At 43.8% G+C, this 27,770-nt stretch overlaps 1 protein-coding gene across 2 annotated transcripts in view; it reads left to right on the top strand.

Moving 5' to 3' along the window:
- Positions 1-27,443, top strand: part of SHB (SH2 domain containing adaptor protein B) — a 90,877-nt gene extending 63,434 nt beyond the window's left edge. Inside the window, exon 6 of one of the 2 annotated variants that reach the window (XM_076361890.1) lies at positions 24,659-27,443. In XM_076361890.1, the coding sequence (XP_076218005.1) occupies positions 24,659-24,842 (184 nt within the window). In that variant the 3' untranslated portion in view covers positions 24,843-27,443. Of the gene's footprint in view, positions 1-2,143; positions 2,346-24,658 lie in introns of those variants that run through there. The other variant, XM_076361892.1, reaches the window with a different exon arrangement.
- The last annotated feature ends 327 nt before the right edge of the window (positions 27,444-27,770 follow it).

Here is a 27,770-nt window from a genome sequence, read left to right as displayed (position 1 = left end):
CAGGCTCAGCCAGCATGGATTCATGAGAGGCAGGTCCTGCTTGACCAACCTGATCTCCTTCTATGACCAGGTGACCCGCCTAGTGGAGGAGGGAAAGGCTGTGGATGTGGTCTACCTGGACTTCAGTAAGGCCTTTGACACTGTTTCCCACAGCATTCTCCTAGAGAAGCTGGCAGCTCACGGCTTAGACAGGTGTACTCTGTGCTGGGTAAAAAACTGGCTGGATGGCCGGGCCCAGAGAGTTGTGGTGAATGGAGTTCAATCCAGTTGGTGGCCGGTCACGAGTGGTGTTCCCCAGGGCTCAGTTTTGGGGCTGGTCTTGTTCAATATTCTTTATCAATGAGGGGATCGAGTGCACCCTCAGTAAGTTTGCAGACGACACCAAGTTGGGTGGGAGTGTTGATCTGCTCGAGGGTTGAAAGGCTCTGCAGAGCGACCTGGACAGGCTGGATCGATGGGCCCAGACCAACTGTATGAGAGTCAACAAGGCCGGGTCCTGCACTTCGGCCACAACAAGGACCTGGGGGTGTTGGTCGACAGCTGGCTGAATATGAGCCAGCAGTGTGCCCAGGTGGCCAAGAAGGCCAATGGCATCCTGGCCTGTATCAGAAATAGTGTGGCCAGCAGGAGTAGGGAAGTGATCGTGCCCCTGTACTCGGCAGTGGTGAGGCCGCACCTCAAATACTGTGTTCAGTTTTGGGCCCCTCACTACAAGAAGGACGTTGAGGTGTTAGAGCGTGTCCAGAGAAGGGCAACAAGGCTGGTGAGGGGTCTGGAGAACAAGTCTTCTGAGGAGCGGCTGAGGGAACTGGGGTTGTTTAGCCTGGAGAAAAGGAGGCTGAGGGGAGACCTCATCGCTCTCTACAACTACCTGAAAGGAGATTGTAGCGAAGTGGGTGTCGGTCTCTTCTCCCAAGTAACTAGCAATAGGACGAGAGGAAATGGCCTCAAGTTGTGCCAGGGGAGGTTTAGATTGGATGTGAGGAAAAATGTCTTTACTGAAGGAGTGGTTAAACATTGGAACAGGCTGCCCAGGGAAGTGGTTGAGTCCCCATCCCTGGAGGTATTTAAAAGACAAGTAGATGAGGTACTTAGGGACATGGTTTAGTGGGCGTGGTGGTGTTGGGTTGATGGTTGGACTCGATGATCTTAGAGGTCTTTTCCAACCTTAATGATTCTATGATTCTATGGAGACACATTTTACAGCTGGGATGATGGTCATACTTGATAGTAACAAGGTAACGCTTTCATAGACAGCACCAAACCTGATCCTTTTTACATTCTTAGGTTTGTTAGAAATAGAGGGCCACATCTACTCTACCCTGGTTTAGTCTGATTGTCTAAACAGTAAATTTCAGATTGGTTTTATATCCCCAAATATATTTAATATATATATAAAATATACATATTGTTGGGATCTCTCTGTAATACAGAGGTCCATCTTGAACTGGAACACACCTGCTTTAGAAATGCAGTTCAGCCCTGTTGTCCCTTTTATCATTTGATCTGTGTATTTTCTGATATAGTAGTCCTCTAGATATTTTCAAACATTGAAGCATTAATGGCTTCAGATATATGTAGGCTTAAATTTTCCCTTAAATTCTTGTAAGTCTTGGAATACGACTTTTGTTTTTAAGTATTTCACTTCATTTTTGCATCAGCACAGTGATTTTTGTTACTCAGCCAGAGCACAACTTCAAAAGAAAAAGGTGACAGTTAAATTTGTATTTTTCAATTTTGGACATCTAGATGCAGGCCCTTAATGTCCTTTTGTGTGTTGTAGTCCCTTTGCAAGTTGTATTCCAAAGTATTCTAAATCAGATTTCCTGGTGGTACTTATTTTAAGTATTCCCATAACTTGCTCTATGGTAAGGTAGCTAAATGACTGACCTCCTCCAATCTGTGTTTTCTGGAGCATAAGATTCTTTCAGTATTCTTCAGCTCTTCTGCCATACATTTGTCAAAACTAGTGCTGACTCTAGCCTCTTGATGCAGTCTCTTAATTCTGTATACCAGCTCCCTGTAATGATGATCATTCTCCTATGGCCCCTCCAAAGCTCACATAATCCTCTTAAGCCCATGGTATTCCAGTTAGAATACATGTCCTGTCTATTAGCCAATGATCAATTTTCTTTTTTTCCAGGAGCTCTCCTGACATCCTGCAAATGCAATCAGTGTTTTCTCTCGAAGTATCTAGCTGAATAAAGGACCATGTCATTTAACCACACTTAAGTTATCATGCAAACCTGCTTCCTTTGCTAGAAACCTGCTTCTATTTTACTTGCCATCTCACTGACCACTACCATCTGCAAACTACTGACAAAGTTATGTTTGATGCTGTTGTTCACATCCGGTTTGTACTCACTACCGTAAGGCTCTCTTCCCCTTCTTCCCCTATTTAAGACATTGAATTTATAATTTATTGTTGTTTTCTAATCCTCTCCTTAATGAAGATGGTTCTCCAATCAAAGTAAGGTTTTGAAGAGTTTTGGTAATTGTGGAGATCTTGTTCCTTAAGCTCAAAGAGTTAAATTACTGGACAGTTCTCAGATACATTGGGTTGATACATTTCCTCACAGTCAGCCTGGTTTATAACTACTTTTAGCTGTGGAAAGCTAGCCCTTCAAAGTGCCAAACACATGATACTATTTTGTGTTCTGATTCCCTTGCCCAGAGGCATCTGATCAGGCTGTGATGAGGTTATTTTGCACCTACCTTGAGGTCAGCCAGAAATCCCTTCATTCATTTCATTGCCGTGCAATCTTACATTCTCATTACTATTTGACTTGCAGGACCTCCTGCTTCCTTCATCTTTTGTTGAAATGTGAATGCAGGGTGTACCAGAGCCTTTCACTAGTAATGGATGGCAGTAGTGAGAACAGCTGCATGAGGTGTGACCAAGTGGACAATCTGCTTAGCCTGGTGGCAGAGTTATGAGAGGAAGTAGAAAGGCTAAAGAGCATCAGGGAGTCCAAGAAAGAGATAGACTCGTGGAACCATGCTCTGCCCTCCCTGAGACAGAAACAGGAACAGCCACCAGAAAAACACCAAGATCAAGGGGATCCTGTATCATCCCCCCGCCAGGTAGAAGACAGTAGCTTAAAGGAAAGGAGTGAATGGAGGCAAATCCCTGCTCAGGGCAGCAGGTGAACACCCTGCTTGCCTACCTCACCTTCCCAGGTCCCTCTGTACAACAGGTATGAGGCTCTGGGTGTGGAAGGTCGGTCAATGGATGATGGTCCATCTACACCAGGGGTGTTGCCAAGGTCAGAAAGGCCTACCCCCTATACCACGACCACCTCGATGAGGAAAAAAAGATGGGTTATAGTTGTAGCTGAGGCTCTTCTGAAGGGAACAGAGAGTCCAATATGCCAGACAGACCTGCCTGTTAGGGAAATCTGTTGCCTCCCTGGGGCCCGGGTTAAGGACATCACTATGAAATTTCCTAGCCTGGTACGGCCCTCGGACTACTACCCATTATTGCTCTTCCATGTGGGTGGCGATGAAGCTGCAATGTGTAGTCCAAGGGCAATCAAAAGAGACTTCAGGGCCTTGGGACGATTGATAAGGGAATCTGGAGCACAGGTAATTTCTTCTTCTATCCTTCCAGTTACAGGCAGCAACATTGGAGGAAACAGATGGACCTGGTCTATTAATACATAGCTCTGTGGCTGATGTCACCACCACAATTTCAGGTTCTTCAATAATGGGACGGTCTACACAGCACCAGGCCTGTTGGCATCAGGTGGGATTCACCTTTCTCAAAGTGGGAAGAGGATCTTTGCTCACAAGCTGGCAGGGCTCATTGACAGAGCTTTAAACTAGACATGAGGGGCGGGGGGATAATATCAGGCTTGCCTGTGACAAGCTGTGGGACGACACGCCAAGGTTAGAGGGATGGGGTGCTAGTGAGGGCCCTCAGCCTGTTGCTCTGAGACACGCTGGATACACTGGAGCACACTTGAAGTTTTACGTAGATGAACCAGGGGCTCCTGAGGCAATAGGAGCCAACAGGGAAACACTGGTGAAATACCTCAAAGGAATTAAGGGGTGTTCCTCTAAGAAGGTGACAAGGTCGACAGCCCATCTGAAGTGCCTCTACACCAACACGCGCAGCATGGGCAACAAACAGGAGGAGTTGGAAGCCACCATGCTGCTAGAAAACTATGACCTAGTTGCCATTACTGAAACTTGGTGGGACGAATCCCATGACTGGAGTGTGGCTATTGATGGCTACAGGCTGTTCAGAAGGGTCAGGCAAGGAAGGAGGGGCGAAGGGGTTGCCCTCTACATCAAGAAATGGAAGAACAGCCACGAGCAGGCTGAAAGCTTACGGGTAGGAATCAGAGACCAAGGCAACAAGGGCAACCTTGTGGTTGGTGTTTACTACAGGCCACCCTATCGAGGGGAGCCTATTGGTGAAGCCTTCGTACTCCAGCTACAGAAGGCATTGCGCTCACAGGCTCTCATCCTGCTGGGGGACTTCAACCACCCTAGCATCTGCTGGAAAAGTAGCACAGCAAGCTGTAGGCAATCCAGGAGACTCTTGGAGTGCATTCAGGATAACTTCTTAAGCCAGGTAATAGACAGCCCTACCAGAAGGGATGCAATACTGGACCTGATGGTCACCAACACAAGTGAACTAATCAAAGACATCAAGATTGGAGACAACCTGGGCTGCAGGATCATGCAGTGGTGGAGTTTGCAGTACTGAGGGGTATGGGTCAGGCAAAGAGTAGTCAGGACCCTGAATTTTAGGAAAGCAAAATTCCAGCTGTTCAAGGAGTTAGTCAATAGGACCCCCTGGGTAACTGTCCTCAGGGACAAGGGAGCAGAACAGAGCTGACAGATCTTTAGGGATGCTTTCCACAGAGCGCAAGAGCTCTTGATCCACAGGTGTAAGAAATCAGGCAAGGAAGGCAAGAGACAGGCATGGATGAGTCGAGACCTGCTGGTCAAACTAAAGGGCAAGAAGGAAATGCACAGGCAGTGGCAGCAGGGACAGGTATCCTAGGAAGAGGATAGGGACGTTGCCCTGTTGTGTAGGGGTGGGGTCAGAAAGGCCAAGGCACGGCTGGAGCTAAACTGGGCAAGGGACACAAAGAATAATAAGAAAGGCTTCTATAGGTATGTCAGCCAGAAAAGGAAGGTCAAAGTGTACCCCCCCTGATGAACACAACTGGCAAACTGGTAACAACAGACGAGGAGAAGGCTGAGGTACTCAACAACTTTTTTGCCTCAGTCTTCACTGGCAATCTCTCTTCCCACACCTCTCGAGTGGATGGACCTCAAGGCAGGGACTGGGGGAGCAAAGTCCCTCCCACTGTAAGAGAAGATCAGTTTCGTGACCACCTGAGGAACCTAAACATACTAAGTCTATGGGACCTGATGAGATGCATCCCAGGGTCCTGAGGGAATTGACTGATGTAGTTGCAAAGCCACTCTCAATGATATTTGAAAAGTCATGGCAGTCAGGTGAAGTCCCTGGTGACTGGAAAAAGGGAAACATTGCACCCATTTTTAAAAAGGGTAGAAAGGAGGACCTTGGGAACTACCAACCTGTCAGCCTCACCTCTGTGCCTGGGAAGATCATGGAACAGATCCTCCTAGAAGCTATGCTAAGGCACATGGAGGACAGGGAGGTGATTTGAGACAGCCAGCATGGCTTCACCAAGGGCAAGTCCTGACTGACCAATCTAGTGGCCTTCTATGATGGAGTGACTACATCAGTGGACACGGGAGGGGCTACAGGTGTCATCTATCTGGACTTCTGTAAGGCCTTTGACACGGTCCCCCACAACATCCTTCTCTCCAAATTGGAGAGATACCGATTTGATGGATGGACTGTTCGGTGGATAAGGAATTGGCCGGATGGTCACATCCAGAGAGTAGTGGTCAATGGCTCAATGTCCAGATGGAGATGAGTGATGAATGGTGTCCCTGAGGGGTCCCTGCTGGGACAAGTACTGTTTAATAGTTTCATCAATGCCATAGACAGTGGGATCGAGTGCACCCTCAGCAAGTTTGCAGACAACACCAAGCTGAGTGGTGTGGTTGACACGCCAGAGGGACAGGATGCCATCCAGAGGGACCTGGACAAGCTTGAGAAGTGGGCCCATGCGAACCTCATGAGGTTTAACAAGGCCAAGTGCAAGGTCCTGCACCTGGGTTAGGACAACCCCTGGTATCACTACAGACTGGGAGATGAAGGGATTGAGAGCAGCCCTGTGTTCTTTCACAGTTTTGTTGACTTCAATGAATAGGCTAAGAAGTCTACCAGTGGTGCAGCCAGTGTTCAGGTGACTTTGTACTCTTCCCAGTGCTTCATCTTTCAGTGACATTATATAAGACACTCTGTTTCACCTCCCATTTTCACCAGGAGAGATACATGGCTTGTACAGAAATGCTCAAACAAGGTGTGGATGGGGGAGTTGGCAAAGTTAATCATAGACACAATGGCAAACAGCCATCCACTCCTCAGATCATACTGAGGATGTGTATAGCCTAGTTCATGGTGGTAATCCCACTGCTGGAAGTAAAACCACTTCTATTTACAGAAAAAAGCCCCTGAAACAGTTGCTGGCTGATGTCACTGGCAGGCAGTTAATTTCCATTATGATCACTAGGATATGAGTGTGATATGCAACTGGACTCCGCTTTTAAAAAAATCGTAAAGAAGCTGCCGGCATTGGGCTGCTGGCATGAGCATGGTTGGGGTTGTGTGTAGGTGCCTCATTGCAGTGTTTTTGATAATGCCAACCGAATAAGAGATTCTTTGTAACAATGCACTTGTCTTACAATTGCTGCACAGAACCTGACCACGTGTTGCCGTACGAATCCAGTGCCCTCCTTGCAACATGGGACTAGAATCAGGATTAGGCATCATAGGATGGTATAAAAACAGGCTTTGCTCACTTTTCCTTTAACAGGCAGGCTTGGGTGTACTTGAGGTCTTCTGTAGGTGTGAGATACCTACAAAAGTTGGAGGCTTTTGAATGCTGCTGTTGAATGTGCATAGTCAAATGATGTTTGGAACAGTTCCCCAGAGAGAGTAGAAGGGCTGATCTTACTCTTGATCTTAATGAAGAACCTCTTTCTGTGATTGTTTTCCCTTGCAATTCGCGTACCCATGCCCCTAGGGCTGCAGTAGGTTTCCCATCCCACTTCCTCATGTCCTCTCCATGGTCACGCAGATAAAACCATAGGGTGCCCCGTGGTGTGTACCCTTTATATTCTCTCTCTTGAGCAAAAGAACACTTATTTCTAATAGCCGAGATACTGGTCCGTACAGGTGAGGAGTAGGACCTATCCTCTCTGAGTTGCTGGATCTCCCGGGACAGTTTTTCGGACAGTTTCTCCACAGCCGAGACGATGGAGGAAGAAAGACTTTCCTCGTATTGCTGGAGTTGACCAGCCAATTCATCCACTGTTTTTTCCTCTCCATCTTTCCAGGTTATCACTGCCAATGAATTGGCGTATGACGATGGTGAGCTCCTTATAAACTTCCGCCACATGGGTCGTGTGCACTTGACTTCATCTGGATCTTTGGATAGTTGTTCATTGTTTAGGTCATCATAAATCACCTCCAGCACAGCTAATTCTCTCAGAAACTGGATACCTTTCTCCATGGTGGCCCACTTGCTTGGGCGACATATGACATCTTCCTTAAAGGGATACCTTTCCTTCACGCTTGACAAGAGTCGCCTCCAAAGGCTGAGGATACGTGTCCCTTTTCCAATTGCTTTATCAATGCCCCCTTCCCTAGAAAGGGACCCCAGCTGCTTGGCTTCCCTACCCTCTAATTCCAGGCTACTGGCCCCATTATCCCAGCATCGGAGCAGCCAGGTGATAATATGCTCACCTGGACGGCGGCTGAAATCTTTTCATATATCTCGCAGCTCACTCAGGGATAGAGATCGGGTGGTCACTGCCTCGTTTATGAGTTCTTCCTCTTCCTCCTCCCCGATCAGCGGCCGGCTCTCCTCCTCCCGTTCTCGTGATGGCCCTTCTCTAGGGTCATCTGTCTCGTATACTTCTTCCTCCGCTTCCCTTTTAGAAGAAGCTTCTTCCTCCCTTACTAAACGAGCCGACTTCCGCTTCCACAATTTCTTCTTGTGTACAGGGGCAACAGATACCGGCACAGGCTGGTTCTTTGGTTCAGCCACAGGGCATGTTGCTGGGGTTGGAGTGGCCGCAGTGCAAGTGCATGTCACCGGAGTCTGAGCGGCCGCAGAGCCTGTCGCCGGGGTTGGAGTGGCCATAGTGCGTGTTGCCTGGGTTTGAGTGGCCGCAGGGCCTGTTGCCGGCATCTGAGTAGCTGCAGTGCATGTTGCTGGGGTCGGTGTGGCTGCAGGGCCTGTCGCTGGGGTCTGAGTGGCCGCAGTGCGTGTCGTTTTACTGTCAGAGCCAGAGACCTTCTCTTCCCTTTGAGGGTACTGAATGGTGTTGAACAGGGCTCGGTAGGCATGGGCCAGGCCCCAGCACGTTGCAATGATCTGCATCTCTCTGGAGTTGCCGGGGTGACAGCATACTTTTTCCAAATATTCTACTAACTTTTCAGGATTCTGCACTTGCTCAGGAGTGAAGTTCCAAAACACTGGGGGTGCCCATTGGCCTAGGTACTTGCCCATCTTGTCCCACACACCCTGCCACTCATAATTATTCAGCCTTGGGGCAGATCTCTGGATGATATTCTTAAATTGCTTACCAACTTTAGACAAAACCGAAACAATATTCCCAAGAAGTATTAATAGAAGTATCTTAACTGCCCAAGGCTGTTCAAAATACTGAAAAGTTAATGTAATGAAGGAGGAAACATCATAGAAGAAGGTAGTGACACTGCCATTCTGCATTTCCTCCGTAAAAAAACTCTCAGAAAAGTTACTGCAATTGCTAGTTGTCTCCACGAAATGGTCTCCGTGGTACAGTAACGGCTTCATTGCGAAGTTTACATACCACACTAACGTCAAGGTCATTGTTCTAAAAACAAACCTCACAAGCGAGACATTACTATTCACTGCAGACCACAACAAACTGCAAAACCCAACACCAATCTTTAATATGTACAGCAGGAAAAAGAGCGCGATGCAGATTATACAAATCAATATCGAGAACAGAGAAACCAACATTGTGACCCACAACTACTAACAGATATAAGTTCCTTAATACACTCTGGTTAATCTGTTATTATCTCAAACCCTTCGTGCCCCACATTGGGCGCCAAAAAGGACTGTCGTGGTTTAATTTCAGTCGGCAACTAAGCACCACGCAGCCGCTCGCTCACTCCCCCCACCCCCCGGTGGGATGGGGGAGAGAATTGGAAGAGCACAAGTGAGAAAAACTCGTGGGTTGAGATAAAAACAGTTTAATAATTGAAATAAAATTATAATAATAATATGATAATAATAATAACACACAAAACAAGTGATGCACAGTACAATTGCTCACCACCCACCGACCGATGCCCAGACAGTCCCCGAGCAGCGGCCCCCCCTGGCCAGCTTTCCCCAGTTTATGTACTGAGCATGACGTCACATGGTATGGAATGTCCCTTTGGCCAGTTTGGCTGTGCCCCCTCCCAGCTTCTTGTGCACCTCCAGCCTCCTCAGTCAGTAGAGCATGAGAAGCTGAAAAGTCCTTGGCTAGTGTAAGCATTACCTAGCAACAACTAAAACATCGGTGCGTTATCAACTTTGTTCTCATCCTAAATCCAAAACACTGTACCAGCTACTAGAAAGGAAATTAATTCTATCCCTGCCGAAACCAGGACAGACTAGAATCAGGATTAGGCATCATAGGATGGTATAAAAACAGGCTTTGCTCACTTTTCCTTTAACAAGCAGGCTTGGGTGTACTTGAGGTCTTCTGTAGGTGTCAGATACCTACAAAAGATGGAGGCTTTTGAATGTTGCTGTTGAATGTGCATAGTCAAATGATGTTTGGAACAGACCCTTTCAGCATCAAACTTCTATTTTATTTTACTGGTGCATTTATGATGTGTGAAGTGAAAAGCACTGGATGCAGAGCATCTGGTAGCACACTATAAAGACACATGGTACTTATGGGGGATACTCATTAATAAAGCTGTGGCACAAAATTAAATCTGACCAGCCATGTGTAATTTACTCTTGTTATAAACTTGCAACCTTGTCAGTTGTTTCATTAACCTACAATAGCTGCATTAGTATATGGTTCTTGAATCCTAGCTCTGGAGTTGGTAGATGCTACAGTGGAAAAAATGAGCAGATCTTCTCTGTGAGTAATTCCTGAATGTCCATGCTCATTGGACTCTGCTTCTCACTTTTGCTGAAACTTGCCCTAGGTCCTTGTCCTACATCCTGCTCTGATATGGTCTGTACAGTGTCCCTGCTTAGCACACACTGTATGGCCTGTGTTTCCATGGAATGACATCTCAGGAAGCACTCTGTGACACTAACGTTAGAGAGTGCAGGCATATGCTAATATGCAACTACTGGCTTTGAAGCTGACTGTAGTTTTAACTGTTTCTTGCCATGATTTCACCAAATTCATTGCTATGCAAATTGAAGTGGATGATAAGAGGTTGTAGGGAATATAGGCAATGGCCTCAAGCCCCACATTTTGTGATTCTGTTCTAGTCGTTGTGTCCTGTGGGAGTGGCTGCCAGGTTTTTGATATCTGTTTCTTGGAGGCCTTTTGATTAGAGGTATACTGCCCATTTCCCAAAAACTGTGTGAGTGTCCGTGCTTCTGGTACAATTACAGTAACTTCTATTTGATTTTTTTCTGCATAAGCTGCTTGCTGGATAACATGTTACTCTCCACACCTTACTATTTATTGTCTCTTCTTGTCAGCGCATGTCCCTTCTCTTGAAAATTAAGGGGTGTCCTGATTGCCAGCCCCATCATGGTATGTTTTGCAGGAAGGACTGGGACCTTTATTGCTCGCTATAGCTATAGCTCTGTCTCCCAGAATGGACCAGTGAATCTCAATTTGGCTTGCTGCTAGGTCCACAGGCATAACAGGTACTTATCACAGCCAGTAAGGCTCCTTGTGCCCCGTGGCTACCCTCTTAAGTCTACCCCAGCAGGCTTTGCATATTTGTACACTTCCCTTATGCCTTAATCTCATAATTTAGTCCCACCTCTTCAGTACATTGATTCAAAAAACATATAGAATGACTTAACACAGGCAGGCTGTGACTGAGCCCTGACCTTGTGAATTGAAATGCCAGAATGATTTCAGCAATGACTCAAGGCTGCCTGTTATCCAACGGGACCCTAAAGGTCTCTAGATCAAGTGCTGTGTAGCCTGATCCACTCCAAATGATGATAGGCCCAAGCATGCCTGTCCTCAGGCTCTCCACACTACTTAACCAGAGACCACTGTGTGCCACACAGCAGATCTTAAGTAGTCTAGAGAGGCATAAGAGCAGCAGGGGCTTTTACACTCTGACAGAACTGAAGGGCTAGTATCCTTAGCTATTTCCAGTTCCCCCTCTACTTGAAGCCTGTCTTTCCCTTGCACCTGCATGCTTGGTGCTTTCTGTCAGTGCCAGGAGATGTGCTGATGCAATGGAAACTAGAGGCAATGTGTTCCCCATGGGCTGTTGCACAGTGCTGTGAAATCCCTATGGAGCAAGGTTGTCCTAAAACCCTTTGCCTGGGACAAACTTATCTGGGTTCTGTTTGATTTCCATTAAAGCACATGGCTTCTTCTGTTGGCTTGTTGGAACCAAAGGGAGGGAGCTGGGGTTTGGGACCACTGCTGCTGGTTTATGTTCTTGTGCTGATGTGTCTGTTCAAATAGTAAGTTACCTGTGATTCACAAAAGCACATCCTTGGCTGCATTCCTTGCCAGAAGCAAGAGAGAGAAGGAGAACAAAGGCTTCCTAGGAACACATGGGATAAGAAGATTTACTGGATTTCAACCATAACGTCTCTCAGCTTCCCCACCTTTGTCAAATGTCCTTGTGACTTTCTGCTTTTCTTCCTAAGTTGTTCCTAAGAACGTTCCCCATACTCATTAGGTAGGGGAATTGCCACGGTAGAGCACCAAGTCCTCTATCAGCTGTATGGTGTCATGGCAGACCAAATGGGACCTTAAGGCCTGTATGTATGTTGATTGTGTGAAAACCAACTCCCCCCAAAAACAATGTTGTCAAACTTGTAAAAACAGGTGGAATTGTCTTGAGCTAGGACACTCCACATGAGAGGCTGGAAGACTTTCTGATGTATAGGAGAGAAGGGAGTACTACCCCACAGCTGGGCACAGTAAACCAAGTAAAACCTGTTGGTGTAAGGCAAATGTTCACCAGCCAAACTGAAGGGGTTCATGTTACAACAGGAGAACTAGGATGTATACTAGATTTGCATCTCCCAGAGTCCAGCTTGATTAGATATTTCCCTCAGGAACACTACAGCTGCTTCTGGGTGCCCCCTCAAGGCCTGTTTCCCAATTGAGCTATGTTGAAATGGAAATTCAGGCAGTAACAGAGCCCTGAAGCAATGGATATGGGTCTCTGTTGTGACTGTACTTTGAACGTGGGAAAGCAGTGCTGAAGATTAAGCTGTGAGGCTAGAGCAATAAGCCATCCAGGCTTGCTCTGACTGTGTATTGAACTAGAGTCCTAAAGTGATTATTGAATTTGTTCTTGGTTATCTAATCAAGTGTGATGTCTTGCTGTTACTTTCTTTAAGTGTAATAAATTTGAGAAGAGATTGCATCACTGTTTAGACACATCGATTAAAAATTATGACTGGCTGCAGAAACCTTAATGAAATACTTTCAGATGGCTGTGGTCACCTTTCACTTGTTAATTAATGTGTTCTGAAAAAGCACTCGGCAGTCTGTAGCGTGCATCCTCCCATCAGGCTGAGCATCCTGACTGTAGGTTTTTTTACTTTTTACATAGGTTTACCTGGTACAAGCGTGGCAGTCCTGAGAAGCTGTGTTTAGTAACAGCAACTATGTTGCTTTTGCAGTGTTTTATGCAGTATATGAGCTTTTCACAGCAATTCGTGAACGGGGGACACCTAAACTCACTGGTGGGATAACTAGTGAGTGCAAGCCCCCTGTTTGGTCGGTTTTCTGGGGGCGGGGTCTGCTCTCTCCCCCTCCCCCCAATAACTGATGAAGCCTGCTGTTTCTATTGTATGCTTGGACTGATGCTTTTGCATCTTTACCATCATAATATGTAGGCAGGCACAACAGGAGAGCTCCAGAAGCCAGAAGTGGCACAGGTATGTTGTATGAGCAGGAGGATGAGGGCAGAGAGGTGATGACCTCCCTGGGATCAGGCAGTGGATCAGCAACAGGAACAGAAGCAGTATGATGTTTTTATGGACGATCCATGAAATATGAAAAGAAAGTCTCCAGCTGGCTCTTATAGCAAATGGGATAGTTGCCAGATATCTCTCAGCCTGTGATAGGGATACATAAGGGGCAGGCAGAGTATCTGTATACCCACATAAATGACTACATGAAATAAAGGGGCACACAAAATATCTGTGAGGAAGAGATAACATCTAAGGAAAATATCATGGAAAATTTGAGTTTACACAAACCCACACACATACACAGGAATGAACTCACAGTTCCCCCTTGTTTTGTTTGGAGCACTTGACTGTAAATTGTCATCTCCTGGCAAATTCTTTAATCTGTGTTGAGAACAAACTCTGCTGTGAATGTGGATGATTTGTATGTTTATATATATGAGGGTTGACTGGAAAAAGACCGTGAACTCCAATATTAAGTTTCTGGCACTGTACTACTAGTGCTCTCACTGCAAAATGTGTAAAAATTGTTGGCACATTCTGGGACAAATAATAAAATAGTCTTTGTGGTGTAACTGCATAAATCAATCCCATTAAAGAGTGGAAAGATACGGATTTAATTTAGGTTTAAGAAAAATCACCCTGTGGAAATAGGTTGTCAAGAGACTGACAGAATGCTGGCTACAACTGGACAAAATAAGACAACTGACACTGACTTTTCTAAAATGCAGTTCCAAGCCTACCTGAGTGTTACAGGACCCAAAGGCACTTGTGTTTCAATATGTAGGAGAACTACCTTTTTGCATTTTGATTCATTAAAGCAAGGGTTCCAAAATCTGATTGGGTTGGTACTGAAATCTAATGAGGTAATTTTGTCATCTGTGGTTGCATTGCTTGATCGATGACCCTATGTCCTGGTTTTGGCAGGGATGGAGTTAATTTCCTTCCTAGTAGCTGGTACAGTGCTGTGTTTTGGATTTAGGGTGAGAACAATGTTGATAACACACCGATGTTTTAGTTGTTGCTAGGTAATGCTTACACTAGTCAAGGACTTTTCAGCTTCCCATGCTCTACCAACTGAGAAGGCTGGAGGTGCACAAGAAGCTGGGAGGGGGGCACAGCCAGGACAGCTGACCCCAACTGGCCAAAGGGATATTCCATACCATGTGACATCATGCTCAGTATATAAGCTGGGGGAAGAAGAAGGAAGGGGGGGACGTTGGGAGTGATGGCGTTTGTCTTCCCAAGTAACCGTTACGTGTGATGGAGCCCTGCTTTCCTGGAGATGGCTGAACACCTGCCTGCCGATGGGAAGTAGTGAATGAATTCCTTGTTTTACTTTGCTTGCGTGCGCAGCTTTTGCTTTACCTATTAAACTGTCTTTATCTCAACCCATGAGTTTTCTCACTTTTACTCTTCCGATTCTTTCCCCCATCCCACTTGGGGGGAGTGAGCGAGCGGCTGTGTGGTGCTTAGTTACCGGCTGAGGTTAAACCACGACACCCTGTATTTTCTCTATTGTTGTTTAGGCCAAAATTATTCTATTTAGTCATAGAAATGGGAAAGTAGCTGATCTATATAGGTCAGTGGGATGTGGAATTGCTTTGTGGGGTAAGGTAAGCTCTGATAATTGTGTAGCTCTGTGTCTCTAAGAGCATTCTTGGGCAAAAATTGCAGCACCTATTCCTATCTAAATGTTGCACACATCCTCCAGGCATTCATATTAACCATTGTCTTTTAGGTGTGTTTGTGCTTCTCAGGGACCTTCGCCAGCATGTGTGAGTCAGCATTTTTTTCAGTTAAATGTCATACATTTCTGATTCAGGGAAAAAGGAAGAATGACACCCTGATTTTGTACTGAGATTAAGTGACAGCACTTTAAAGTCTATTCTTTAGCTTCATGTGGCAAGCTTTTTTTATTTAAAAAGAAAGCTCTTACTCTAGTCTTTGGGTTTATGGTTTTCTTTTCTCTAGTAACAAAAGACTAACTTTAGGTTTCCCAAAACACAGCAATGTCTGGCAATGAGAATCTACACAAATATTACCTGTATTTGAAAAGTTAAAAGATGGTAGCACTTGCTCAATTTCATTTACTATAACTGAATATTGTGCAATGGAGACATCTCTGAAGACCATCTTTTCCAACAGCAGGAAAGCTTTCTGTGTTCTGTGGACTTTGAGAGAGCCAGACAGGCTTAACTGGCATGGGGAATTTGCACATGAGTTTCTTGTCTGATTCAAATTCCAAAAATGACCATTCCAAATGTATGAAACAAACATCAAAGTTGCTTCGTTACCAAATTAAAATGCATCTGTAGATAAAACATTCATCAGGGTAGTTTAAGTTGCTCATGTCAATATCTGTTATTTTGAGATACCATAGTTTACACAGGGAAAATTAATTTCATGTGAATTGGCTGCTTCTGGGGGCATAAAGAAGGTCTTTATGAGGTACAGATTCATGTGTTGCTTATCTCAGTTGGGAACAAGGAATTGTTATTGTTGATGGCAAGTGTTTGAGGCAAAAAGCATCTTTCTATGGATTGTGATCCAGAAAGCTGGGCCTCCTTGTCAGCATTGTTTAAATTCTCCATAGCAGAAGAGGGAAGGAATATGATCTACCTTCCCAGAACAAAATGATCCCAAAGGCTTGAGGGGCACCTATGCATACTTTTGTACCTTCTGCAGCAGCCCTGCATTGTTCCTTTTGTTTCCTGTTCTGTGTATTCCTTCAGGGTTGTAGGGCTTTGGCTCACTCTTTCCTTAAACCCAGTTTTAATTGCATAAGGTTGGGTAAAAACTGGAGCTCCATACTCCTGGTAACTATGTTGTGACCAAGGCTCCCAGTCTCTGGCTGCCATTGAAATGCCTAGTTGCAAGCTCCTTATATTAGGTCTGTTCTTTACTAGCAAACAGGCTGGTGAAAGAAGTGGAAGTAGATGCGCAAAGGGAAGAGGAGAGCCATCTCTCACTTATAAGTGTGGTTTGGGTGTTCAGCAATGACTTCACTGCACATCAAGCTCATAGAGGTGCCTTCCTAATGTAACAATAGAACAACATCTCAGTATAGGGTATTACGTTTCAATCTTGCTCAATGAAGACCAGCCACCAGCTGGGCTTTAATAGCTAACTCTTTCAGTCAGGATTGTGCATCACACCTGCACCACTTCATTTCCTGACTCACATTACAATTCTGGGAAATGTGGCTAGTCTCGATTTTAGATTAGGATTATTTCACAAGTCAGCTAAATGTACAAACTGTGAGTAAAAACAGTCATGGGCTTTGCTTTCTGCTCTGTCAGATAATTTCTGCACAATCATTGCCACTGGAGAGAGAACAGAGCTGAATTCAGAGAGGATGGTATCTACTGGTATCCTGATCCTGTGGACTCATAAACAGGCATGTGGTTTTCCCTAAATAGCAAAGGGGACTACAAGCAAAGTTTTTTGTCATCATGAAAATGCAGGATTGATCTGTAGAAGAGGTTCTGTTTTCCAAAATTGAGAACATAGACTTTGGGAAGGTTCTGGGTTTTGGATTAATGCTGGACTTGGTACCTTTCAGTTGATTTAAAACATGTAATATATTCTTGGAAAGTAACTTGTGATATTGTAAAAAATATAAGTTTCTTCCTGTCAATATAATTTATAAAGAGGTAGTGGGATTTTTGATGGCTCTCTGAATCAGCAGTTGAATAAAAGTATTTAAAAGTGTATTAGTAGTCTGCTGTTGGCCTAAGCAGTAATGATAGGGACGTGTCTGTTAGCAGACAGCAAGGATTCTGACACTCCTGCAGAACTCCTTACTACCTTACTAAACATCCTTACTACCTTCAAAGCAGCAGATAGGAATTGGTTATAGAGAATGAAGCCTGGGCTCCATAGAGTGGTTTTCACACGTGTTGGATGCTGTTGCAAATGGACACTGCTAGCCCTTGCTAGTATGGGAAGAGACATTGTTTATTGTACCATAAAGACAGTGGCTGTCAGATACAGAATTACAGTGTTGTATACTCTGTGCTTGAAAAAGAGAGCTGAGACAGGAAAAGTAGTGGACAGGTCAGCCTCTGAATGTCTCCAGTAAAGTATTTTTTCAAAGTAATCACTCATCTGGGGGGGCGGAAATGAGGTTTTTCTTTTTCAGAGGAGATTCTATTTTATTTCTTTGTTGCTGTAGGTTGGCATGAAATATTATAGGTTTTGTTCAAAGTGACAGCATATAATATAAAATAAAATTTTGAAATGGAAAAGCATTTCAGAATGGAAAAACAAAACAACACAACATGTGTTTCCTACATTGCTAGAATGTTTTTTTTTCTGATGTTAACTGCAAAGTTGTTGCTTTTTTCCTTGTCCAAGTGACATTTCATCAAAATGAATGCAGAATGCTGACAAAACAGCACTTTCTTCAGCAAAAACAGTGTTCGGAATGCTTGGCTAATTTTTCTGATTGTGAACATGAATGATGTTTCAAAGCCATTAACATTTTCTGGAAAAAATTACTAGTTTTAATACCTAATAATATTTCTTGAACATTCTTGTATCACACTTCAGGCATAAGATCAATGCACAGTCTGATGAGCTCTCTGCACAATTCCTTTCCCATCCTCACTGGGTTTTGAAAACTGTGAAAGCTGTAATTCAAAGTTACTTGGTTTTATGGTTGTGTTGCAAAACATTTTAAACAAGGTGTGACTATTAGTCATATATGAAGAATTGTGTCTGTGTAAACATTGATGCTTGAGAGTTCCAAAGCAATTTGTTGCAAGGATTAGCAACTAGGAATTTTCCTGTCCTGTATTTGAAACTCATGGGAACGGTTGCAATAAGGAAAGGAAGGAGTGAATATTGTCTGTGGTGGCACTGTTTTGTCACTGTTTTCCCTCAGTTGAACGAAAACTTGGGAAAGAATTATTGCAACATTTGAGAAACCATAGTGACATTCAGAATTCATATAGTAATGATATCACATGACTTAGGTCAGGTCCCAGCATCTTCTCTTGCAAAATGTGTATGTCTCATCTCTTCAAGGCACTGGCTTTCATCAGCGTTCACATATGTGAATTTGGGATTGCCATTTAGGTTCTGCTCTTTGAAAACCTTGGGCCTGGCAGGTTCTAATAGTTATTGCTGTTGAAAGAGCTGAGAAAGCCGTATTCCAAAACCAGGACTACTCACTATCAGGCACATGTTCTACTTGTACTTATTCAGGTAGACTCCAACAATGCATAGAAAACTAAGCAGAAACTGATTTACGAGCAGTTCAGTCATGAGGTTTTTTCCTCATTGCTACCCGAAATTTCAGTAATCTCTCTACATACTAAAATCAGAGCTTAGATCGAAAGGGTTTGGAGGAGAGGAACAGGGAGGAGTACAACTTCCACGTTCCTTTCTGAACAGTGTCCCTATAATCCTAGTCCCTGATCTAGCAGCAATAGTGCTGTTAAACATGTGTAGTTGCATTCTGCCCTTGCCAGTTACTAGCAGGCACTGATTCTCTATGAGTCCAGGCATACCAGAAGAGGGGAGTCTGTAAGACAGACTTCAAGAACAAATGGGGAGGGGGAGGCAGCAGAGAAGGATCCTTAGTGTAGATGTGAACAGTTTCAAATCCTATAAACTTGGAAGTGTTTAATTCAAGGGCATGGTTTCAAGGTGCTAAGCTGACTTTCTTCCAACTTAATTTGTTCTTCATTCTAGAAGATGAGAAGTATCTCATTTGATATTTCTAGCTGCAACTAGTGACAGCTCAGCTGGTTTACTTGGAACAAGGAAGGCAGATAAGGGATTCACAATGTAACTTTTTGGAAACTAAAAGGAGGCAGGAAGGGAGTGAAGGAGGAAAGTATTTGAAAACATAATCTTTGCTTTCATCCACCAGTAAGCCTGGAATAATGCTCAATTTAAAGAGTTCTGGACATCCAGAAAAGTAGCCAGGCTAGAAATTAGAACTCAGCCCATCATTAACAACGTGGTGATAACTATTGGCTACAAACACTACCAATCAGTAAAATCAGTTCATTGACTGAATGTTCTTGCCTCTCAGTTCTTCTCCTTTATGAACAGAAAATTTGCATGCTTGACATTGCAAAGCTTTGAGGTCAATTTCACACAGCTCCCAGTTGCCACCTCTACTCTTCCTCAACCCTCACACAAAATGACCTCTGAAATCCATTTCTGAGGGCTTTCCATTGAGACTGGGTTTTACCTAATGAAAGTAATTCTGTTCTTTTAGGAGAACCAAAAAAACATAGAAATACATGGGGAGAAATAGATTGGGATACGATTTTTGTGGAATTATTTCACAAGAAACTACAATAAAATCCACCTCCATTTCAAACCAGCCACAAAACACTATTAAGGGGAAGACCTGCAAAAGGGAAACTCTAGGTTTCAACCTGCTCTAACTCTAAAAGCTGAAGAAACACCACATTTGCTGAAGGGGAGAAGATACAAAGGAGGTAGGACATGAGGCAGTATGGAGGTGGTAAATAACCACTTTTCAACGGTCAAAATGCTATGTTAGATGGCCATCCATTTCCTCCCAGTTTTCCAACATACTGCCTTGAAAAGAAAATGGGAGCTAGTGGTTGACTGAGGGCTGTTAGAGATGTCACTGAATAATCAGAGGAGATAGCTGAGAATGAAGATGACTGAAGGTTACTGATAACTGAATGAAGATAACCTCACAGGTTTTCATCTGCACATGGCCAATTGACAGTTGAATCATCTGGGATGTTCCACAAAGAACCAGTTGGTTTTAACAGAAAAGCTATCTGCAAATAAAATCTCCAGGTTTGTTAGTCTTAGGCAGTCAGCTTTCAATGGCTAAATGAGCCAACTGTCACAGAGGGCTGTGATGATAAAATGATGATTCAGTGAACGCAGGGAGAGTTCCTTCATTCATTGAGCTTAATCCTTCTACCCCACAAGTCAGTTTGCTTTGTTATTGATTCTAACATTGCAGGACTACACCCCTTAGAAATTGTAATGCAAACTGCCTGAAAAGAAGGGATGTGGGGTGACATCCCATTGCCGTGAAATAAGATAGAATTCTTAGAAAACAGTGACGGAGTTTTAGCCCTCAAAATGCAAACTGTATGTGGATTGCATACTACTGTTTATGAGAGATGAGGGTGACCCTTCTACCTCCAGTCATATCAGTTTTGTATGCAAGTGTTTTTAAGTCATCTATCATGAAAGGAATTGATTTAGTGTAAGTATTGCCCTATATTCTTCATGAAAAACTTATTGAGCAATTACAAGGAAAAGGAAGAGGTGTAAGAGGTGCATACTGGCTGCCGGTAATATGCATCAGCACCTGCAAAATTATGTAATGTATTATTAAATATCTTGCTTTTTAGGAGTGGGTGATTTTGTTACCAGGGTCAATTTCATTGCCGGTGTTTCATAGTCTTCTTGAACAAAAAATTCTCTTTTTTATGACAGTGAGTGATACTCAGCATTGGTGTGAATTGCATTAAAGATTGCATACATTAATGAGATGTGTTACCTGCTGGGGAGTTCTCTGTGACTGCAGCTTGCTCTTCAAACATACTTTATCAAAGGAAGAGAAATTGACAAGATTCTTCTTTTGATAAGAAGTAGGGCTGCTGGAGTGGCCTTGTGCAGCATCACTGTGAGACATAGACGGTGCTTTGGTGAAGCAATACGATCACAGAACTATTAATTCATGCCAAACTTCAGCTGCTTTGCTGTGAAGGGAAAAAACAGCAGCAGAAATATTGCCTTGATTGTAAGCAAACGGTCTGAAGCTCTGACTGCCAAGCCACAGCACTGGTCCAAATGGAGCTGAAGCGGCGAATAGAATAGAATAGAATAGAATAGAATAGAATAGAATAGAATAGAATAGAATAGAATAGGTTACTTACCCCAAAGGAGCTGGTTCTTAGCTGGCCATGGCTTTAGCTTACTGATGGAGATGGTCTCCATTGTATTTGTCTGGTAAGCCCATTATGCTAAAGTGTTTTCATCCTTTCTCCATGCAATCAGATTTTGCTTTCCCAGGTCTGAGCTGCTAATTTTTAGATGGCACCTATAAAATAAAAAAAAAAAAAGGAAGAATTTATTATTCTAAAATGCACAAGTGCACGGGAAAGTACCATGTTCCCCGCTTCCAGGAGTCAGTAGTTGCTCTTCTGCCCACTTTAGGATAGCTAGCTCCTCAACATTTGTGTCAGACTGGGGTAGACCTGCATGCAGGACAATAGCTTGTCTACAGTCCTGTCCCCATTAACTATAAGATTTCTCTACAGACAGTTGCAAGGTGATGTCATCCCTGTTGGCTGGTTGGCAAAGGGCAAAACCAAACAGCAGGAGGTGAGCAATCTGCCATGCAGCCTGCACCTTGTAGTCTCTGCCATCACATTGGATTGACTTCTCACTTTCTTGAACCTCTCAGGTGTCACAACTTGTCCCTTTTGCAAGTCTTGCCCTTAATAGTGTTTTGTGCCTAGCTTGAAATGGAGGTGGATTTTATTGTGCTTTGTTGTGAAATAATTGCACAAAAAAACCACATTTTCAATTTCAGGAAAGTTTTACTTAGGAGTCCTGAAATTTAATTTCACAGGTTTCTTTGATTCTTTTTTTGATCTTTTTTCTTTAATAATAGATTTTTACAAATGTTTCAAATCAAAATTGTTGTTGAACTAGAAGCTCTACTTAGTGGTTTCTAAAAATATACAAATGGTAAAGATTAATCATAGACTCCTACAGAGATCTAGTTGGGAATGGACCTCTGGAGGTGTCTAGTCCAACCCCCTGCTCCAAGCAGGACACACCCGTCAGGTTGCTGAGTGCTTTGTACAGGCAAATTTGGAAAAACTTGTGAGGATGGAGACCTCCCGACCTGTCTGAGCCTGGTCCCATGTCTGTACCACTCTCATGAGGAAGAAGCTTTTCCTTATGTCCAGTGGGAGCTCTTGTTGCAGCTTGTCCTTGTTGCGTCATCATGTACCTCTGAGAAACTTCCATCTTCTCTGTAACTCTTCTATTTAGGCAATGGATGACTGCAACCTGACACCCTCCACCTCACCTTTTCTTCTCCAGACTGAACAGACACGGTTTCCTCATCCTATCCTCGTACATCATGTGCTCCCACCCCCAGACCATGTTTAGTGGCCCTGCTCTGGACTTGCTCCAGTGTTGGCTTCTCTTTTTTATGGGGGGCCCTCACACCAGTTACAGGTACAGGTACAGATGCAGCCTCATCAGTGCTCTGTAGAGGAAGTAGTCACGTTCTTCCAGCAGCTCTCTACACTGTTGCTATGCAGCCCAGGCTGCCATAGGCCTTCATGGGCAGACTTGAATCATGTTCTGTGTCCTGTCCACCACTGTTCCTTTTCTGGCCAGTCATGCCCCAGCTTGCACTGCTGCCTGGGTTTATTCCATCCCAAGGGCAGAAGGTTTCTATTTGCCTTGGTTGAATTCCATTAGGCTGCTATCCATAACTTCTAGGTCACATTCTTTTTCACTCATCTTCACAAATAGTGTGGCCTCCCAAAAGGCTGATCTGTCATGACACAGAGGAGATGCTTCTTGTTCATTTGTGGAATTCTGGTAGCCATAGACATCATATACTGTAAGCTCAATGACTATGTACTACCCAAACCTAAGTATCTACAGAGGTCCTTGTTACAGAAGCAACAGCTGTCTGTCATGAATACATGGCTTGTAGCAGTTTGGTTACATTATATGCATTTTCCTTCTGTTTTAAAAAGGGCATGTGTCCTTGCCCTTTCTGCATTAAAATGCACTTGGCAGATCATTCTCCAGTTCTTGCTGTACTTCTGAAATTGGCATGCACCTGTGAGTCTATTAATTTATCTGCACAGTTTTAAGGCATTTTGTAGCAAAGCAGATGCATAGTGAACTGAAGGAAGTGACATCTGTCCTCATAATAAAGTATTTAAAGATGCCACTCTTGCTTAAAGAAAATAGCAATTATGATTCAAAAGAGATTTTTTTCCTCTAAGAAACTGGTATTTAAAGCAAGATTTTAAGTGTGTAGACCTATAATTACAGTGCCTGCAGTGGTTTCTGCTCACCAGAAACGGTCACTTCATCAGAGAATTGTTGAACATATCTGAAAGATATGAGCTTGATTCTTCTACAAGCACTTCCAGTGGGAATGCTGCGCCTGCTAATTAGAAAATGGCAGATTTTATAGAAGCTGCTTTTAACATGGCATGATTTGTTTTCCTGCTGTAGCTTTTCTGTGTCATCTTAAACTGGGTTTCCTTGCTGACATAGACCAGCTCCAGTTTTAACACTCGTCTTTGTCCCTGGACATCCTTGGAAGAAACAATGGTTTAGAGCCAGAAAGTTAGGGAGTGGGGCATCAAGCAAGCTGTAAAAACCCTCTAGGCCTCATTTAACATCTTGAAGCATAGGAGGTGTCCTTTGCTTTTGTTTTGCCCTGGCTAAACTCTACATTCTTAAAATAGCCTGTATGACATGCTAAAGACAGCCGACACTGCAGGGTCACTGCTGGGAAGAGATGAGGTCAGCTCTACTACCCACTGTACTATATGGCAGTGTGGGTCCTACCCATCAGAGTGGTATTATGTGGGATGGGTTGCTTTTGCAGGAGCAGACAGGGCAGTTACCGTGCCACTTCCCTCTTACCTGTGTAATCATGAGCCTTCACTCAAAGAGGCATTGTGCTGTGTGGGCAGGCAGGTCTTCTAGGTGTGGAAGTCACAACTGGTTTCTGCCTGCAGAAAGGCTGCAGGATAGCAGCCTTCATCACTCAGTACAGTGCAGGTGAAAGTCTTTATGCCATTAATCTTGGGAATGGGCTCATCTGAGGAAGTTTTCCCAGCTGAAGCCACCATGTTCTGCACGTAGCCGTGTTCTGGGCAGTTGCTGCTAGGGTGGGATGGGTGTGGTCTGTCCTGAAGTCTCCACAGGACAGGACACGGCAGGCCTTGCCTCATCTGAGTGAGGTCCATGGTCTGCCTATGTGTCTATGAAGAGAGCCGCAGGCCTCTGACAGGCCAAAACCAATGACACCTTTTGGTCCAGAAGTAATGATTGGCTGTAGTGAAAAGTAAATGTTTACAGGAAAACACTGGGGGGGACAGGAAAGGGATTGTCCTCTGGCATGCCTCTGGATCAATTCCAGGGTAAGACAGCCTTGCATCTGGATCCAGAGAGCACAGGTGGTGAAAACAAAATACTAGCTTTGTGTTGGACTGTCCTTGGGGGTTTGCAGCTAGGAGTCACTGTCTGTCAGAGTCTGGCCACTGTCTTGGCCTGTCACCCAGCAACTACTTGCATTTTGTTCTCCTACATTCCCCTATATCGTGAAGGAGAGCCTGTCGTGGTGCTGCTCCCCTCTTCCCTATGCACAAACATGAACTAACGCTTTGCTTTCCTTGCAGGAGCAGTCAAGGTTTTATGCACATGAAACTGATGAAAACCAAAGAGAAATACATCCTGGGTCAGAACAGCCCTCCCTTCGACAGCGTTCCTGAAGTCATCCACTACTACACCACAAAAAAGCTGCCTATAAAAGGAGCAGAACACTTGTCACTGCTCTACCCTGTGGCTGTGCGGACCCTCTAATAACCTAGTCTCACCCCTTCCTGTGGATGGGAGGTGAGAGGTAAGCTGGGTTCCACAGAATTCACTGCCAGAATTCAGTGCTTGAGTCTGTGATGGAGAGTGGCAGCCTTTAGTCTTGGGAACATGAGCGCTCTGCAGAGTTGTGTATGGGACTGTGTGTATGGTACTTTTATGCTGCATCATGCCTCTGGAACTGTGCTTCTACATGAGAGAAAGAAATCTTATTTTAGTGCAAGGAGAACAGATAACCTTCCCAGAGCTTCTCTGTGAATGAAAGTACTTCCCAGTGAAAGTTCTTCCTCCATGTTTTGAGCAGAATCAACAAGTTCTTCTTAGCAGTAAAACACCAGCAACTTTTATTCTCTTGCTACCCTGAGAAACTTCTCCATGTGAAAGAGTAATGTGACTCTGAGGAACCCTAGGGTGTTCTTGGTGGAGCTGAGAAGGAGCTGCTTAGCAGGCAAGTCCCTGTGGCTCTGGTCACTTAGCTCGGTGGGTTTTGGGTTTTTAATGCAGTTTCTTGGGGTAGTCAAATGTTGAACTCCTATTAGGCACACATTTTATCTTAAAATAATTTTGTGACGGCAAATCATGGTCAATTATTTATGAATAGGGAATGTAATTAAAAAGTAGTTTGTTATACATTTTTACCCTTTTTGGTACAATAATCTCTTAAGAGTTACTGTCTTCATTTGCAGGTTTCATTCATAGATGCAGGCAGCTAATTCTGCTTGGGGTAGTTACACTGTAATGTTTTAAGTAGTTGAGAATGAATCATTTTAATATGCAGGTTAGTATTTATGCATGAGCGTGGTCAAAGGCTTTTATAAAGCTTTAGTAGGCAAAATCTTCACTTGCTCATTCATCTGGATCAAACAGTTGTCTCACTGAGGTAGCAGACTAACAAGTGTGTGTCACACTGCCTTTTCATAAGATGGCTTTTGCAGCTGTGTAAATGAGAACGGCAGTATGTAGCAGAGCAGAAGGGTTTTTTCTGGTGTACCAAGGCATTCTTAAAACATGGTCCCTTGACACATACCTTCTGGCCAGTGTTCATTTTCACCATGAGCAGAAGCCCCCTGCTATATTTCAATCACTGTCAGCCAGAAGCACTGCAGAAGCTGCTCTGTACCTTGGTCCTGCCAACTCAGTGCCCATCCACTTGAGGGATATTTTCTACATGCTCTGTGTGCTCGTTGAATAGGATAAGTGAAAAAAATATAATTGTGCAGAAATTGGAACTGGGTAATCAATAGCCCAGTAGTCCTCACTTTGTGCCATCTCCCACCTATGTCTAGAATGTTCCGCGTTAACCCATCAGCTGTTGTAGGAGCAAACTGGTTATACGCAGTTTATGTATTTTGCAGACTGCAATAGGACTGTGAAGTTGTGTGTTATTTAATTCAGCTTTCTTACCTACTATTCCCTTTTCTGTATGCTTAGAAAGAAGTGCAAATCTGAAAATTGTAATGGAATAACCACTTACTGCCTGTAAAAGTAGTGCTTCATTGTATTGTCTAATCTGATAAGAACCTCAAGGATGTCCCATATAATGTCATCGGTGATTAATGTTCTGCTTCCTTTTAAGCCTGCCTTGTTCTTTATATGACATCCAACACAGAGTTTGAACAGGAGTGGATCACACATATGTGAGGAGCCCAGTGTCATTCTCTGCAGCAACAGTAGTGGGACAAGCTGTCCCTATCTCACCCCAAATTTGAAGCTGCGTTGGACTAGGTTCTTACTGGTTTTCTGAGAGAAGGGTGGCACAATGGAGTAGAAAGAGACAACATTCCTCTCCAAGTGAAACCAAATATCCTCTTTTTCATGTATTCACCTGCATGCACCTTTTATTTCCCTAAAGTCTTTGCAGAACTCTTCATTCTCCTCTTAACATCACCCCATTGGCAAAAGCATACAGGCACTTTTAAGTTAGCATATTCTTCTCTCACCAGAGTAGGAGTTCATGAAGATGGCAGAGCTCACAGGGATTAGGAATCAGATTGCATCCACTGCTGTCAGAGTCTTTGCATGTGTGGGCTCTGGCAACTCCATCATGCCCCTTGGGACAGAAATATGTCATGTTCCTTCTTTTTGCATGTTGAAGTGCATTTTTGAGAATCTGGCATTGTTGCTGTTCTATGGCCATTTTTCTTCTTCTGTAATGGAAAAGTAAGCCCCTACTCTCTCTAACAGATATTACCAGTAGAAACCAACATTATCGTTAACCAAGGCCTTGCCAGACTTCCTTAAGCACATTGTCTTTAGCTCATGGAGATGACTGTTGTACTGAATCTTTCTTGTCATGGGCTTGATCGAAAGTCAGCTGAAACCAGCAGGTGCCACTTTATGGCTGTCTGCAGATTTTGGTTTGGGATCCCTTGCTTCATACAAATCAGGTCAATATGCATCATACAAACATGTATACAGTTTATTACAGCTTCAAGGATCAGAACAGGATTCTTGGTTCAGCAAGAGGAAATCATCTCAGAAAATGTTGGTTGTCTGTGGGAAGGTTTTTTGATTATTATTTAAAAAGACTTTTAGAAAGTACTCAGTAATTGCAGAATAAATAAAACCAGGATTTTGTTTGCACTGTAATGTTGTCTTTGTTTATTTAAGTGATTGTATGATATTTTTCCAGTGAAGGAATATTCTTCCCAGACTTTTTAATGTACAGTGAAAATACAGTGTGTTGCAGTGTGTAGTATTGCGTATAGGTGGAAGATCTCATAGCGATCATGCCTATATAACACATTAAAAGTTTATTTAAAAAAAAATTATAAACCTCTTCCTTTTCTTCCTCTCATTGTCAATGTGTACTCAGGTTGTCTTGAACAGCTAATAGTTGAAGCGGCCTTTCAGAACAACTTGTGTCTGTGGGTCTTAACTGTGTAGTGAAAGTAATCATTAGGCTATAATCTGGTT

Source organism: Aptenodytes patagonicus, chromosome Z (assembly GCF_965638725.1).
Source record: "Aptenodytes patagonicus chromosome Z, bAptPat1.pri.cur, whole genome shotgun sequence".
NCBI classification, from domain to species: domain Eukaryota; kingdom Metazoa; phylum Chordata; class Aves; order Sphenisciformes; family Spheniscidae; genus Aptenodytes; species Aptenodytes patagonicus.
Note: the sequence above shows the minus strand (reverse complement) of the source record. Positions and strands in the feature narration are given on the sequence as shown.